The sequence below is a fragment of the Trachemys scripta genome, chromosome 3 (genome assembly GCF_013100865.1).
Source record: "Trachemys scripta elegans isolate TJP31775 chromosome 3, CAS_Tse_1.0, whole genome shotgun sequence".
Lineage (NCBI taxonomy): Eukaryota > Metazoa > Chordata > Testudines > Emydidae > Trachemys > Trachemys scripta.
In genome coordinates this window covers 191,124,103-191,141,630 of record NC_048300.1, presented here as the reverse complement: position 1 = coordinate 191,141,630, position 17,528 = coordinate 191,124,103, and the positions used below count along the sequence as shown (strand labels likewise).

At 44.3% G+C, this 17,528-nt stretch overlaps 1 protein-coding gene across 1 annotated transcript in view; it reads right to left on the bottom strand.

Annotated features, from left to right (window-relative positions):
- Positions 1 to 17,528, bottom strand: part of TFAP2D (transcription factor AP-2 delta) — a 229,343-nt gene that overhangs the window by 17,653 nt on the left and 194,162 nt on the right. The window contains exons 5-6 of the mRNA XM_034766922.1: positions 17,368 to 17,486; positions 7,750 to 7,891 (exon numbers count right to left, since the gene is read on the bottom strand). Of these exons, the coding sequence (XP_034622813.1) occupies positions 7,750 to 7,891; positions 17,368 to 17,486 (261 nt within the window). The remainder of the gene's footprint in view (positions 1 to 7,749; positions 7,892 to 17,367; positions 17,487 to 17,528) is intronic.

Here is a 17,528-nt window from a genome sequence, read left to right as displayed (position 1 = left end):
TGGAACAGTTTTAACACCTTTAAAGATGTGTTAGCTGAGTCAGCTAACACACTTTTAAAGGGTTAAATTTTGTCTACACTAGTGGCAAGGTATGTTTGAAAGCCTATTAACATGATAGGCATACCCTAAACTTGTCTGCAACATTTGTACAGACACTGTATAGGCAGGCAAGATGATATTTGCATGTGCAAACTGGCCAAATGTGCATTAAGTGCCTCGCCTAGCCCCCGTCCTGGGTCCTGCTAACCCCAGCTCTACAACCAAATGCAGCAGTGGGAACTGTGGAGCAAAATGTTCCCAGATCTATGTGCCCCTGCTGCTGTTCATTATGTCCATGTTATAACTACCTGTGGGTCATCTACAGTGCCTGAACCCAGGACCTATCTCCTGGGGCTGACCGGAGGACAGTAATTCCATTTTGCAGCAACTTTTGAAATCTGGTTTTGTTCTGCATCAAAAACTTTTGAATGTTTTCCCTGAAATGGAAGTGTGTCAAAATGTTCCCTTCAGGCTGAAATCTGAGCTCTGTGCCCATCCACTGTAATCAGGACTCATTCAGAGGAGAGTTTTTCATCCCACATCACTCTGACTTAGGGAGAGCAGGTATTTGAAGCAGCATCTCCCATATCCCACCCAAAGGCCCGCACCATTAGGCTATAAAGTATAAGGAAGTTGCCCCTTTCTTTCTCTGTTGCCTCCCAGGCCTGATAAAAACGTATTCAAAACCAATAGGTCTCCACAAGCATTTAGACAAAAATGTTCACACCAGCTCGACCATCTCTATTCTTGGGCTAAAGGAGTAACTCCACTGATTGGCAGCAATAGTGGGCTGCTATCCTCTTGCAGAACAGCCAGTGGAGGGAAGCGTGCAAATGTACATTACACAACTCTGCTGTTAAAATCATCTCATCCTGCGTATCTGAGGCCTGTTAAAGTTTGAGTCCTTTTGGGTGCCACTTTTGTAACTAATTCCCTCAGGGGTCATCTATTGGGGTTGATCTTCAGTACCACATCCCGTTACGCTAAAGGTGGAACCCCATAAGCGATAAGAGACTAGCAACCTCTGAACTAGTCTGGGTTTACCCAGTCTGCCTCTTGTAAATGGGGGCAGTGAATATGGCTCTGCGAGCTGACTTGTTGAAAGGTTTGCATCAGTGCAGACTTTTATCCAAAGAGAGGGATTCAGCACTTTTTCTGGTAAAATTACAGAGAAGTGTATGCATATGGAGTATACAGTTTTAATGAATCAGGCCCTTAGAGGGGGAAAAAAGACTCTTTTAACAACAGAAATCAGTCAAGTGCTTTGGCTTATAAATGATCTAACACACCTAGGATGCCTGTCAGTTCTACCTCCAGGTTCTACCTGTTGGAAACATTCAGCTTAAAAGTTGTTAGGATTTGACTACGGGAAGTGTCAGAACTGAGCCAAGTGCTCGGTTCCTATCTCTTCCCTCCCGATATGTCAGAAGTCGTTAAATAGGGCTGTAGATTGAAGGGGGAGAAAAGCAGCTTTGCATTATACATGAAAACTGACAGAGAGCAGTAACCTACTTTAAAGTGGCTTCCCAGGCAGAGAAGTGTCTCTGGAAAAACGACTCCATGGGGTTCCATAGTTACTCGCTCTGGGACAGCCTGTGATTCTGCAGGCAGCTCTGATGAAGGGATGGGCACATGGGCACGCGGTCCCAGGAGCAGACCAGAGAGTGAATTGTGACTCCAAGAGGCACAGTACTTCTCATGCTCTAAGGGAAAACAAGTTACGACTCCTTTCCGTGGAGCAGCGTACTCCTCGCTCTGCATCCAGTCATCTACTCTGGCCAGGGTGCGAGTGGGTGGGGTCAGGGTCCTCCCACTGCTTACCCCTTCACTGCCCACTGGCTACGTTCCTTGCCAATGTTCTACTCACTGCCTCCCTGCTCCCTTGCTTGCCACCAGCTGTATCAGGCAAGTTGCCCCAGCTCGTCTCATCATGGTCACAGTCACAGTCTGAGCAGCACCGAGCAGGGATGTGAGGGATGCTTTACTCCAATCAGGGCCAAATGAGGACTGTTAATGACTTAGGGGGATACATTCCCAGAAGGGTTATTTCCTGTGCTGGGTGCAAGTTGCAGCCACAAACTTTGCTCCTTTTTTCCATTGCACCCACAAAATACACATCCTCCCTTTTACACCTGCAGCTGAATTTTGAGTGCAAATCAGATGGGGCAAATGCTCAGATGTCCAACTCGCTATTCAATTTTGCAAATGCAATGAAGGTCTGCAAACAGGAGACTGGGTGTCTACCCAGCTGAATGTACACTCCTCGGTGGCTCTACTACAAATCTGCTCAATTCACATATGAAAACATTATTTCCTTGGCTGCCAGGGATGGGCAAACCAATTTGTGTGATATTAGAACCAACCAGAACTCACACCCAAATTTCAGACCTGGCTGACCTGAAGTTCAAAAAAGTTTGACTCGATTTATGTGTATGTTAATGTGCATTAGAGCTGAGTCAAGAATTCACAGGAAACCATTTCATTAGATGAATGTTGCCTCTTTTGCGACACCTGGAATATCTGCAGCTGTGAGCAGATCACTGTTTTCTCAAATTTTCTCTCAATACAGGACCTAAATTCAGGTGATGAACAACATACCCTTTGTAATCTATAATTACTTGCACTGATGCTTAAACAAATACTGGAGAAAGCAAGCAAGCAAGCAACCATTGCTGGTGTAGAATAACTCACTCAAATGTCAGGGGGTAGCCGTGTTAGTCTGTATCTACAAAAACAACAAGGAGTCTGGTGGCACCTTAAAGACTAACAGATTTATTTGGGCATAAGCTTTCGTGAGTAAAAACCTCACTTCTTCGGATGCATAGCGAAGAAGTGAGGTTTTTACTCACGAAAGCTTATGCCCAAATAAATCTGTTAGTCTTTAAGGTGCCACCAGACTCCTTGTTGTTTTTTCACTCAAATGATAACTACTTATCGATCTGTGTGTCAATGAAAGTAACGCTAATGTATTGATCACCATAGGACCTTAGCTCCATAGCTGTATTTTGTGTCCTTAGCTGAATGATGGTCATGCAATGGAGTGGAAGATTTAGAGCTGATGGCATAGGAGGACATCACCTGTTTTGTGCCAGAGGTTTGACAGGTTCCCACGCTCCTTATGCAGTGGGTTATGTTGGAGCAACTAGGTTTTTGACAAGATGTGTTTAACAGCTGAAGCTCTCCCAATCTTTAATGTATTCATCCACAGAAACCCTGTGAGGTAGGGAAGTACTATTACCCTTGTGTTACAGATGGGGAACTGAAGCACAGAGAGACTAAATGACTTGCCCAAGGTCATTCAAGAAGCCTGTGACAAAGCAGGAAACTGAACCTAGGTCTCTCTAGTCATAGCCTAGCACCCTAACCACTAGACCATCTTTCCTCTTGCTCACATGTCTCATAATACGTTTTTGACTTGGAAAATCATTCTTCTGGTCCTATATCATCATGGATCAGCTGATTAACAGTCAAAGTCGTCAAGACATTTCCCCTATGTTATAGCATTGCAGAGTTAGATGTTTTGTAAGGGTTTTACACTTTCCTCTGAAGCATCTGCCATTGGTCATTCTTGGCGACAGGATGCTGGACTATAGAGGTCATTGATCTATTGTCTCACAGCAGTCGTTCTATTCTGGGATGTAACCATAAAATGAGCCTGTGGTGGGCTCCAGACCAGGTCTAAGAGATGAGATGGGAAGCACTTCATGCAGTCTTGTACAGGTAGATATGTCTGTGGTGCATCTGGCTTGTCAATGGCTCTTTTGAGAATGAGGACGCTTTGAAACAGTGCATGCATGTGAAGTGGATCTGTGCTAGACTTGTGTAAGTAATTGAAGTTGCCATGTGGGCTTTTTGGCCCTGACAGAGTAATTGTTTTTTTAATGGCTCCTTGGGGAATTGAAAGAGTTTATCAAGGACTATCTGCCTCTGGTGTGGTTATGGATTTTCAACATTTGGTTATGTCTACAGTGAATGCCAATCAAAGTGATATCCTGTTTCTCTCCACTTTAAGTCAGTGGTATGAGTTTTGGACTATTGCATGCAGGTGTTCTACAGCCTTTGATCCTGTAACACATCTGTGGTCACTACAACTTCATGATTTTCCCTGGACAGTGTATCACAGCTTATTAGATTATAAACTCCTTGGTTCATGGACTATTTTTGTTCTGTTAGTACAGTGCCTAGTACAATGGGGTTCTGATCCATAATTGATCATCCTGGGCATTGCTGGAATCTAAATAATAAATAATAACAATTTTAAACTTCAGAGTTAGTAAGTCTAGAACTCAAACCTTACTGGTCTATAAGCAAAGTCCCCTACTGCTTGAGCTGAAGCGTAACATTCAGCAGAATGTTAATAACTAGTGCTAGTAAAATAAACAATCAAACAAGTAGAAAAAATCATTTTTGCTGATTTTTCAATTTTTCAAAAAATGTTGACATTTCCATGACATTTTTTGGTTGTTAAGAAATTTCCATGAGCTGATTGAAAAACCTGAAAATTTTCATTGGGGAACTTTTTCAACAGTTTTCATATTTTATCAAGAACTGGAAATTCAGACAATCTCATCAGCTCTATCAATGACACACAGTTAAGCAGTTCTGATTCTATCCAGTAGAGGGCAGTGCCCAGCAACCTACCCACCAGTTCATTTACTTCCTTAGTTAAACAACTACATATTTAATGGAGAGATAAAATAACAAAGCGAGGGTAAGGCAGCTGATAGCTTTGGGTTTGTTAGAAAATATAATCAAAGAAAGAAGGCTTAGGTGGCTGAGACATGTACACCATATGGAAGATGGGAGGCATGCTGAGTGAGCATTGAATTGGGTACACCCCAGGAGAAAATGAGCAAGGCAGAGGAAGAGCTGGCAGAAGACAGTGATAGAGGCTATTGAATGCACTGGCATGATGTAGGAAGATGTACCACAACTAGCCAGCAACTGTAATCAGTGGAGGAACTGAACTGTCAGTGGCAGAGAATGGATTCGGGTAAGGTTAGACACAGGATATCCTTGAGTTTCTATGGTGCCCAAGCATTTTAGTTTAATTTCGGAGAGTGTAACTATCCAGAGCTTCATAGCTGTCACTATAGTGTACACCACGGCAGCTATGAACTTCTTGTAAGCTAAAGCTCAGATCCTCCTTCTCCATGAGTATCAGCCCTGACGCTGGAACTAATGGAGAATGTTCATTAGTAGCATAATTATGGATGTATTATTTAGTATAGATATTTGCATGATGCCCATTTGTGTAGTATCTGGGATCACAATACCTTAGGGCCTATGATACTGTGTGGTGTAGTTCAAATTCCATCCAGTAGAGGGCATTTGTAACATACACACCAGCCAGTCCATTACACTACATCAATCACCCTACATACAGTCAAGTATCAGGAGTTAGCCGTGTTAGTCTGTATCCACAAAAACAACAAGGAGTCCGGTGGCACCTTAAAGACTAACAGATTTATTTGAGCATAAGCTTTCATGGGTAAAAAACCTCACTTCTTCAGAGGTTTTTTACTCATGAAAGCTTATGCCCAAATAAATCTGTTATTCTTTAACGTGCCACCGGACTCCTTGTTGTTTTTTCCTACATACAGTATGATAAATTATATCTTTACTTTTAAAGGTATGGTTAACTGACCAACTAGCGACTACTTTTAGCTGGTGGAGGGGAAATATGGCATTTCTATGACTCTGAAAATATGATAGCGTCAATGGTTGCATTAAGGATCAGGGAGCATTTCCAGATTAAACTGCCGTTTACTTCCCTCTTTATTTATTTTGGTCCATATCAATGTATCATGTATACAGAACGGGGGCTAGGTTATGACATGGACTATGCATCTCCGCTGGGGTGTGCGGTGGAGAAGATAACCTCTTTACGAGGCCCCCAGATGGACTGGCTGGATTGTGGGTCCGGAGATGCAGAGCTAAATGGACTCTGTGTGCCCGGTACTCCTCACCCTCTCTGTGAGCAGGTGGCTGGTAAATGCAGAAAGTGGCAGGGGAATGGGCCGACTTGTCCCCTGATGGGCCAGCCAGTAGAGCTGAACCAGCTTGGGGAAGATGGTAATTTGTTGGTGGTATAAGCCAGAGGCAATTTACTATCTCCCGAGGGGAAGGCGAGAGAATAGAAGAATTTGTGCCTCGGAGGGGTGTTGCTGACTCACCATGCCTCTGGGGTAGTTGTGGGGTGGTGCAGCTTACATATACCACCCCCTTGCTCGGGGCTATGCCTGGAGGCACAATCAAGCCCTAAATACTCAACGGTTTAACCAGAAGCGTAGCTACGCAACTCCCAATGAGCCAAGTGGTGTTTTAGCAACTTCTGGGTTATTTACTTATTCCTACATTTGTGAAATGCATCAGACAGCTGATATACGTGAGGGAAGAACATAAGTATAATAATAACAATACTTTGCACTCACATCTTCCCTTGTACCCAATGTTCTCAAAGGGCTGCAGTACCAGGAATGAATACAGCTTGACATCAAGCCAGTGATGTACATGCATATCCTGAGTCACGCGTTGTTCTTAGTCCGTGAATGGAACTCTCATTTGCCTCAACAGGAATTGAGCACTAGATTGCATAGTCCTTGATGTGCTTTGCCACTTAGAACTCGAAGAAGTCTTGGCTCTGACTCACATATAGCGTTGGACATATAAACGACGTGATGACAGCAAAAGTCTGCTCAGAATAGACAGAGATACTTGTGGTCCAACAGTACATGAAAAATTGTAACCGTTGGTGTGTATTGACCATAAGGGCCAACTGGTCTGCATACCTTCTTCCCAGCAAATTATCTTTATTTCATGAGTTATATTCTGGCATGGTTTGTTCCCATTATTGCAGACACTAATGAGGCAGGGTCGTCTTGTGAATTGGGGATTCAGGAGGGCTGGCTTCAGTTCCTGGCTCTGCCATAGACTTCCAATGTGATGTTGGGCAAGTCACCTAGGCCCCGATCTTTATAGGCATTGCTGTGCTCGGCATCACAATGCCTAATGTATTTAGGAGCCTAAATCTCATCTGCAAAAGGGATTTAGGGACTTAGGCGTGTAAATCCCATCAATAGTTGAGATCTAGACTCCTCAGCGCCTAAATCCCTTTTGAAAATCAGTTAGGCTCGCAGCTCAGTTAGACATTGCGAAGCTGAGCGCAGCAAGATCTGGGCCTTAATCTCTCTGGTGGAGATCCTCAGTTGGTGTAAACTGTCATAGCTCCTTGGACTTTAGTGGAGCTGCAGCAATTGCACCAGCTGAGGATCTGACCCCCCCATCCAGTGCCTCAGTTCCCCCTCTGTACATTGGGAATAATCATTAGTTATTAGTTGTATTGTGGTAGCAGATTGGAGCCCTAGTCATGGAGCAGGATTGTGCGGGACATTGTACAAACACAGAACACAGAGCTGGCCTCTGTCCCAAAGAGCCTACGTTTTAACAATGTTCCCTCCCTATCTATGCCCCAGTCCTGCAAAGACTTATGCACATGCTTAACTTCCTGCACTGTGAGCAGTCCCAGTGTAAGCTCTGCAGGTTAAATGCTGTCTCTTACTGTGTTTTGACAGCACTTAGCACAAAGGGGCCTTGATCTCGCTTGCGGCCTCTGGGGGCTATTGTAATACAAATACTAATAAACCTCCTATGATCCAAATGAAAAGCGTCTGGACACATTTCTTGTGTTTAATGATTTTTCTTGCTTACTTTGTCGCTAGGATCATCTTTTTCCTCGCTGTCTGTTCTTTCTGTTCCATATGCTGTCTGGCAAGATGTTCTCCTACTGCCTTGGCTGGGAACTCTGTTTCGCAAGTGTAGCCAAAATCCCTGGCCAAATGTAAGGCTTCCCCTGGAGGCAGACAAAATGGGTCAATCGGTTTATACGAAACTTTTTTTTCAAGAATTTTTTTCAGCTATATATTTTTTAAAAAAAGTAAGCACAATAGGTCACTGCAGTGTGAATACGTCCCTGAGCTCAGTTACTCCAGCGTAACTGAGACCAGATTCTGGCCTCTTGGCCCTGCTATTATATGTGGCCCAGATATGGGGCACTGTGTAAGGAATGGAGGGGCACGGTGGCCACTCTTCCAGCCTTTCGGTTGGAATAGCAGCTCTGAAAAGGCTGCAGTGAAGTCCTGCTGGTGAGAAGATGGAGTCCATCCATCTCACCCTCCCTGCTGGGTCCTTCTCCCATTCCCTGGAGTCTGATTACTGAGGCTTTGTGCGGGTGGATAGAGGATTTCACTTCAGCTGCGTATCTTTGAATTTTCCTTTGTATGTTTATTGATTGGGTGGGTTTCCCCAGTTTAATTTCCAGTGAAACCCATCTTAAGTGAGCAGCCAAGGGATCAGCAAATACTAAGAGGTGGGGCCAGATTCCCTGAACCTGCTGGAGGGAGGTGTCAATTAGACTAATACCTCTTTCCATTTAGAGGGTGATGCTACTGTCATCTCCCGTAAGATTTTTTCTGACACAGGAACATCTTCAATTTCCACATGCAAACCCCCCACTGTCTACATAAATCAGGTTGTCATGCACCTAACGGCATGTATAAACCAATTCAATGCATGCACTGATCACATGACACTCATTACATGATATAAGTCGACATCGACTTTTGCAAGCACAATCTGTTTGTGGGTGCTCAAAACCAGTGGTTCTCAGCCTTTCCAGACTACTGTACCCCTTTCGGGAGTCTGATTTATCTTGCATACCTCACTTACAAAATCAGACATAAAAATACAAAAGTGTCACAGCACACTATTACTGAAAAATCGCTTACTTTCTCAGTTTGTCTGTATGAAATTTTAGTTTGTACTGATTTCGCTCGTGCTTTTTATGTAGCCTCTTGTAAAACTAAGCCAATATCTAGATGAGTTGATGTACCCCCTGGAAGAACTCTGCATACCCAGGGTACATGTACCCCTGGTGGAGAACCACTGCTCAAAACCATATACATGTTAAAAAGTCTTGTATGTTAAAATCATTTATTCTGGATTTTTTTTTAAAATGGAGATATCCTATCTCCTAGAACTGGAAGGGACCTTGAAAGGTCATCAAGTCCAGCCCCCTGCCTTCACTAGCAGGACCAAGTACTCATTTTCGCCCCAGATCCCTAAGTGGCCCCCTCAAGGATTGAGCTCACAACCCAGGGTTTAGCAGGCCAATGCTCAAACCACTGAGCTATCCCTCAGATCAGGGGGACTGCTCTGGATCTGGAATGCAAGGGTATACTCCTGAACTGAACAAAGGCAATGTCTCTGCAAGCTAAACATACTGCTGAGTTGGAAAAAGGAAACTGGTTTCTACTATTTGTACAGCACCTAGCGTAACAGAACCTTGATCTAGAGCTGGTTGGAACATTTTCCATGAAATCTGATCTCATCAATATATGATATTTTGTCAAAGCTGAAATGTTTTGAGGAGACGTCATCCACAGATTTTTGGTCATGTCTGACCAGAGAGAGAGACAGAGACTGAATTGAAAAACTCAGGTTTTTGATCTGAAAACACCTATTTCAACACAAATTCCATTTTCTGAAACATTCACTTGGTTTAGTTTTGGTTCCACGTTGGAACAAAAAAATCTTTTGAAACCTCAAAAGTTGTCGCTAATCAGAATTGCCGTCCTCCCGACAACTCTGTCTTGATCCTGACTGGGGCCTCTGGACACTAATGCAATACACATAAGAGTTCTGATTCAGCAACGTATTTAAGCCCATGTCTAACTTTAGGCATGTGATCAGTGCTCCTGACTCCAGCAGAACTACCTATGATGTGGTTAAAGTTAGGCACATGCTTAGTGGGTCCTGTAACAGGGTGGCTTGCCCCTTTAAAGCTGAAGGGCTGATTACATAATGAACCATATCCAGGAGAGATCAGGGTGACTGCTCTATAAAGAGCAGCGGGAGGCTGCAGTGAAGGGGGGAATGCTCAGGGATTAGAGACTTCTAGGGACAAGCTGGCTGTAGCAGAGAGTCCTGTGGGTAGGTCTACACAGCAATGTAAGCCCATGCTTGAGCCAGGGTTCAAGGCTAATCCTCCCTTGCATCTACACTACAGTTGCACTAACCCAGGGCTTGGACCCAGTATCCCAGGACCATGGAGGGTCCAAACCCGAGTCAAGCCAGGCCCCAAAGTCTGAGCCATATTATTTTGAAGTGTAGGTGCAGCCCTGCTTGATTCAGGTCCCAGAAGTATCCCACAACTTCCTTAGTCCTCTCTGTTGCATCCTGAAACCCCAACAGTCACCACTGTCATGCAATTAGGATATGTCTTATACGAAGTTTGCCTTGTGAGGTGTCATTCTAAAAGTCTTGATCTGCTCGACAGTAATATCTTGTTGGATTGTATGTGCTACCGTTGTATGTGAAGTTATGAAGTTTGGCTATGTATGTGTTGCTAAAACATGTCCTGAGGTTGAAAACACCCACAAGCAGTCTTTCAGGTACGACAGTAAAAATGTTAATGGCTTACTGAGGAAATGCACACAAGCACATGGATTATCCAGGAACTGCGTACAATGGAAACCTCTCAGAGATAGCACTACACAATGGGAACTGTTTGACCCAGGTCACAGCAAAAGAGCTTTCCAGCAAGTGGGGAGATGATATAAAAGGGGGGAAATGACATTATGGGGGGTCCTCACTCACCCTAGAACAACACATCTGGAAACATCTGAGAAATAAAGACTGAACTGTGGGAAGGGGAAGTGATGGGCCCCGGCTAGAAGGATCTTTAGCCTGTGTATGAAAACCTGGAAAAGCCAAGGCAACTTTTGCCTTAAGAATCTGCCAGACTGTTTATCACTCAGGGTGAGAATTTGCTAATTTATATCCTACCTATCTAGTGTGTTAAGATCAGTTTGCAGGTTTTTTTATTTACTAAGGTAATCTGCTTTATTCTGTTTGCTATCCCTTATAATCACTTAAAATCTACCTTTTGTAGTTAATAAACCTGCTCTTTGTTTATTCCAAAACCCAGTTTGTGCAATTCATAACTGGGGTGGGGGGCAAAAAGCTGTGCATATCTCTCGCCACGTTGAAGGAGGGGGCAAATTTCAATTTGCTTACGCTGTGCCATTCTCTGTGCAGCACTTGACAATACAATTTTGGGTTTACTCTCCAGAGGGAGAGTGTTGGGCAGTTCCTTAGCTGAGCCTTCCCATGCAGAGCTGATCTCAGCCATCTGTGTGAAAATAGCTGCAGCTGGGTGTGTCCCTACCTGTGTGTGTGCTGGAAAAGGGCTTGAGAGCCTGTCACAGCAGTACAGAGTAAGCGGAACCCAGGCTGGTGGGACAGGGCATTGTTGTTTTTCCACAATGCACCACAGTCCTAGGGCTAGAGCAGCCATATTTTAGGGTGGGCACTCAAGGGACTCTGGGATATGGTTACTTTGACTCGGGTCTTCACACTGCAGTGAGGACGCCAGAACCCTAGAGCATGGCTCAGAAAATGTTGAACGTAGGGTTAAAATACAATGTAGATGCTCAAGCCCAGGGTTCCCTAGAACAGATCAGCTGACTCAAGTCCCACTAATCCTGGGCTTACATTGCAATGTAGACATACTCTGAGACTCCAGCCAGGAAGGTCCTGGGAATGGCCTCCCAAAGCAAGAAAGGCTCCAGGCAGCAAGGCCTGGGAGAAGGAAGAGAAACCTTTGTGTGGAGTACCTGCCACGTACGGAGGGTACATGGGAAGCAGCCAGCCACGTTACAGAGCCCAGAATAATAATGTTAGCATTTGGATAACATTTTCAAATACATGCAGGCAAATGGAAAGCAAATGTGATTACAATTGTAAATCCTGTTCACCAATTAATTACATGTATATTGGACCACTGCTCAGTACATAGTTGTGTTGACACTTATGCCAAGGGGATTATAATTTGAATTTTATATCTTGAGTTGGGACTCTGGTTCTGTTTGGGTGCTACTTCTGTACAAATTAGGCGTAATAACATCTATCTATCTATCTATCTATCTATCTATCTATCTATCTATCTATCTATCTATCTATCTAATCAAAATGCATATATGTCTGCATGTGTTGTGTGCATATATAAGTATATATTCACACATACACATAACTTTAAAATTATGTATTTGCTGGAAAGAGAAAACTGATGTAGATTTTATAGAGTGCTTTACTGAGACGCACCCTGTGAAAAGAGCTTTCTATGTTAAAATGTCAGGTTCTAAATATTGTAGCCTGTAGGGTATGATTCTTCACACACCCTCATTGTTGAACAAACCTGAGGTTTTGTCCCAATACCAGCATGCTGTTTATTTAGATGCAGCTCTTATTATGTCTTTATATACATGCTGGTGTTGCACATTATCTTGATTATGGCTTGAGGGAGTTCTTAACTGTACATAGCGTCGAAAAATAAGAAACACGTTGCATGAAATTTCACTTAAAATGTTTCCCTTTTTTCCCATCAAAATTCTCACAAAAAATATTGACTGGAAAATAGATGGAAGTTTGGAAAATGTTGATGAGCTGTATCGGGTCTCTTTTTACATCTGGGTATGATGTCATCTTGGTTTCTTCCTTTCCTAGCTTGCTATTGCTTCTTTCAGTGGAGTACTAGTCCCTCCACGGTAAAGATGGATGCTAGCTTCCCATTAAAAGCCCTGCGTTTTCCAATCCAGTGCCCTGTTTAAACACAAAAAAATGACTTTGTTGCTGATAGCCGGAGCATTTTCCTGAGTCAGAGACAAAAAACGGCATCAGAGACCATTCATTATTTCCCATTAAATCTGGGGCGCTGCCTTGTTTACAGCTCTAGCCAGCGCTGAACGGCAACGTGTTCCTATAATGCTTGACAATTGACCAGGAAGATTTGCATGATTGAAAGGGACAGTTGCTGAGGTTGAGCTGACACAAACAGCTCTGGAAAGCCCCACTGGAGGGACCAGGCTGTGTACCTTGACAGGCTTCTGACGGCAGGTGCAAGGAGCAGCGTGAAGCTCTCCTGGGCCTAGCCAAGACTGAGGGATGCTCCTATCTGGAGTGAAGGCAGAGGCAGTGTCCCAGGAGAAAGCTCTGGTTCTGAGTCTCCTCTCCTCCTTGGCTTTACCTCCATCTGATGCTACTATCCAGCAGAACTCCTACACAAGGAACAAAGGTGAGGGTGGATGTTGTCTTTCCACTCACTGGATGGGAAAGGAGGAGGGAGGGATGTGAAAACAAAAGCTAAAGGAAGGGATAAGAAAGAATATGATGTTTTATATCAGTGCAGACAAAAGAGCCATTTTCCCTGCTGACCTATTTACCAGGAAGTGCAGCGCTTGGGAAGGGATACCAAAGAGATGATCCTTGAAAAGATACGTGTAAGGTACAATAAAACTGGTGTCTTCATGGGGTTTTGCAGAAAAAATCCTGGATTGTCTTTTTTTAAGCCTTGGATTTTAAAGTCTTATTTTGCTTTATTTAAAGTTCCAATTGCTTGATTGGATTTTTCCACTCTTGGATTTTTCACCTTGTGAAATCATAGTGTGGCTGGCTTTTTCCCTTCCATGGGGGAGCCTCTCCAAGCAAATGTGATCTCTGCACTCCTGCATGCCTCCTTCAGCCCACCCCAGGGCTCGACCCCAGGAACTTTGGCTGTAAGAGGATAACCCGCTACTCTGTGAGCTAAAGGACTAGCTTGGTACTGTTGCAGACTCATAAACCACTTATCTAAACCAGGCCCTGGAAGGAACGAAGAGCTGCATTATGGCGCAGGCTGCAGTATAATGATGTCCTAAGTCGGTGGGAGATTGTGCCTTTGCTGGGGTAGACCTAGGTGTGGATTTCACTCCCTCCTGAAATCCATCACATTCAACCAACTTGGTTTATTTGTTTCACTTTCAGCAAGGCCACATGAAAAGAACTCCTCGCCCTGGCTCTAAGTGCCCTTGACAGAGCAGCGGAAATACAGTCCGATGAAAACGCAACCAGCCGGAGCAAACCAGCCACCCTCCTCTGCACAAAAGAAGCCACAAAAAACAACATTTCCCTACTTCAGCTTCCACAAAAACCACATCCCCACCCGTGACATGCACAGAACTTCCGCAATTAGACGAGCTGTGTGATGGGCCCCAAAGATCCACAGATTCTGACAATTTCAGACCCAGGGAAGGGGCAGAGTGAATTCCTAAGGACTTCATGGACAATTCCCTGCTGGTAGCTCCTTCTGTTATGTACCCAGAGAGCTCATCCTCAAGCACTTCTTCTCTCCTCTTGTAGGCCTGGTTTGACATAAGTAACTTGCCTCATTTCTTAGTGGGCGTAATTGGGAAGGCAAATGGATGGTTAAGTGGTAAACAGGGGCTTGACAAACAGTATGCTGGAGTCAGGGTGTCTGTGCTAGCTAAGATAAGCAGCAACACCCTGATGTCAGGGACTACGGACAAGATAAACTTGGAATGTAAAGATCAGGTTTCACAGGAACAGCACACAGACAGAGCATGCTGTGCAGGGATTGGTTCCTGCAGAGTGACCAAGCCATTCCAAAAGTGTGTGATTTAATGTACAGTAAATGCAATATGATGTGTAAATGTATATAAAGGAAGAGATTGTTTGTGTTACTTTGGATGTGCAGTACACCTTGTACCCACCCCCCTACGATTGAGTCTGATCAACTCAGTGTCGTTTTGCTCTGTGCCAAATAAAGGTACCCGAGTGATGAAATCCAGAGTTGAACTGAGTGTTTTGGATCCCAGAGAACTGGATGAAGTGTTCTCTCAGAACTGGACAAGATGTTCTGGATAAGCTGAATGGAAAAGGTTTTGGAGGGAATCCCAACTCCTCCATATCAGCATGAGAAAGGCAGCCTCTCAAGTAAGCTGATCTCAAGCTATTTAGGGCTTTATAGGTCACAATCAGCATCTTAAACTCCACCTGGAAACTAACAGGCACCCAATGCAGCTCCTGGAGCATTGGTGTAGAGTGCTCATTATCTGATGCATGGCTTACCTAGCAGGCTGCCACCTTCTGCACCAGCTTCCAAGTTGATTTAAGTCATGGCCCCATATAATACACATCGTAATAACTTAATACTAAAGAGAAGAAGGATGGCCCAGGGGTAAGAGGGGTAGCTGGAGATCCAGGTTTAATTCCTTGCTTTCCTACAAATTTCCTGTGTGACCTCGGGAAAGTCTGTATGGTTTGGTTCCCCAGCTGTAAATTAGGGGTAATAGCACTTCCCTACCTCTCAGAGGTGTTGAGAAAGCAAATGCATTAAAGCTTCTGAGATACTACAGAAATGGGTGCCGGATAAGTACGATAGATGTGACCAGGGCATGGGTGATGGCTGTGTAATCTATAGGATCATGTGGGAGTTAAAAAAGACACACCGATTTTTAACTTGTCTGTCAAATGGTGGCCAGTATAATCCTTCCCAGTTCCTGGTGTAAGCGTGTTCTATTTCCATGGAGGTCTTGGGGACAGCTTCACCAGCCACATAAACAGGTTTCACTTTGATTGTAAAAGGCAAAGAAATGCAATTTGTGCTAATGTGGCATTCAGGGGGTGTGCAAGGTGAGTGTGACTTATGTGCCAACAGAGCCAGGTGAATACCACAACATATTGTTGGAACATTTGTTCAGACAGAAACTTGGATTCACTTTGGCTTTGTTCCCACCCCTTTGGAGTTCACTTTCTATCCGTATTCCAGCAAACCAGTTGAATAGCAGGAATGCTCAGGCAAACAGCTAATTTTAAGCAGGCATTGGCCAACAGTGAAGTTTGCATCACAAACATGAGTGTTCATTCTCGAAACCTGACTCTGAGAGGCTCCCACCCTTCCAGCAGTCAAAGAACAGAAACAACACCCCAGGCTTGATAGTGGCTTTGTCACTAGCCCTGAGTGAGGGGCAGTGGGGGACTCACACTGACTCTTGTAAGTTGCAACCCCTTCCCTGTTTCCCCCCTTACTGCAGGAGAGAAGTAATTTGCTACTGACTTAGCCCAGAAGTAAATTACTGCTTCCCGCCATCGCATGGCCAGCTGTGCTGGCAAGCAAATTGGGGTAGGGGTAGGATGTAACCAAGGCTCTGCCAACACCCCGCACCTCTTTGCCCAGCCCCTGCCCACCTACCGAGTAAGTGGTCACATAGCTGTGCTTCCTTCTGTGTGCCAGCACCTATGGGCTGGGTAGCCCATAAGGGAGAGTAAGGGGCGGGATGGTTCTTATTCCCCCGTGCAGGTTTATATTCTTAGACATTGTCTACAATAGGGCTCTATCCTGATTACAACCAGCTGTGATCTGGGCAAATCCGCAATGCAGACCAGGCCTAAATCGCAATGTAGTCATATGTGCTGAGTGGGCTTGATCAAACGAGGAGCTAGGTCCCTCCTGCCAGGTGCTGCGTGTTCTCCATTCCCACACTTGTGCTGACCATTCCATTTTCCCATTTTCAAACCTAAGCCGCCCTGTTTACTTCTGAATGGATGTGTAGGATATTATCCCGTCAGGTGCTGAGCTCCCACTGCATCAATGGGAGCTGAGAGCTCTCAGCACCTAGGAGGAGCTGTTCCTCGCCTCTCTGGGGCACAGAGCTGCTCACGACCAAGCAACAGGCCAGCAGTTATCAGCAGGGAGTGCTTGTTGAATGCCTTTCAAACTGCAGATAAATCCTGGGAAATCTTAAGCTGCTCTAGGTTTGAAAAAGGAATTTTTCTCACAAAAATTCTTTGTTGAAAAATGTGTCCCCTTTTTGGGGGGAAATGTTCAATATTTTGAACCAGCTCTAGGCAATTCACGAAGAGACACACACAAAAAGGACACATTTGCCAGAGAAATAGTCCCATCTGTAGAATGGGTATAGAATCCTCATCTACCTCACAACAGCACGGTGATGCTTCTTTGGTTAATGTGTGAGATTCCCTGGTCAGAAAGCATCATATAAATGTGAAGGGAAGCATGGTTTAATGAATAAGCTACTGGACTGGGGGACAGGAGACCTGAGTTTTAACTCCTGTCTCTGCCAGTGATTCCCTCATGAATTTAGGCAAGTCACTGTGCCTCTTTGTACAAAATGGGATGATGATGTTTAAATCTAAGGATGGAAGGTGTCATATCGATGCAAATTATTACATAGACAAAGATGGGTGAGGTAATATATTTTGTTGGACCAACTTCTGTTGGTGAAAGAGATAAGATTTCGAGCTCACTCAGAGCTCAGAACTTGTCTCTTTCAGCAACAGAAGCTGGATCCAATAAAAAGATATTACCTCATCCACCTTGTCTTCTTAATATGCTGGGGCCAACGTGGCTACAACACTGCAAACACATTATTACATGACAGTATTATTACATTATGATATTACAAAGCCTACCTTCAACCAAGGAAGTCAGAAGGGTGACATTTGCTGCTTTCCTTCTTCCTGCAGGCAAATTCAGTCCCAGTCTGTCCAATTTTTCTCGCAAACAGCGCCCCCCATTCTTGGATTTTGCTCTGTCATGATAAATGGGATTAAAAAAATCCCACACTGATTTT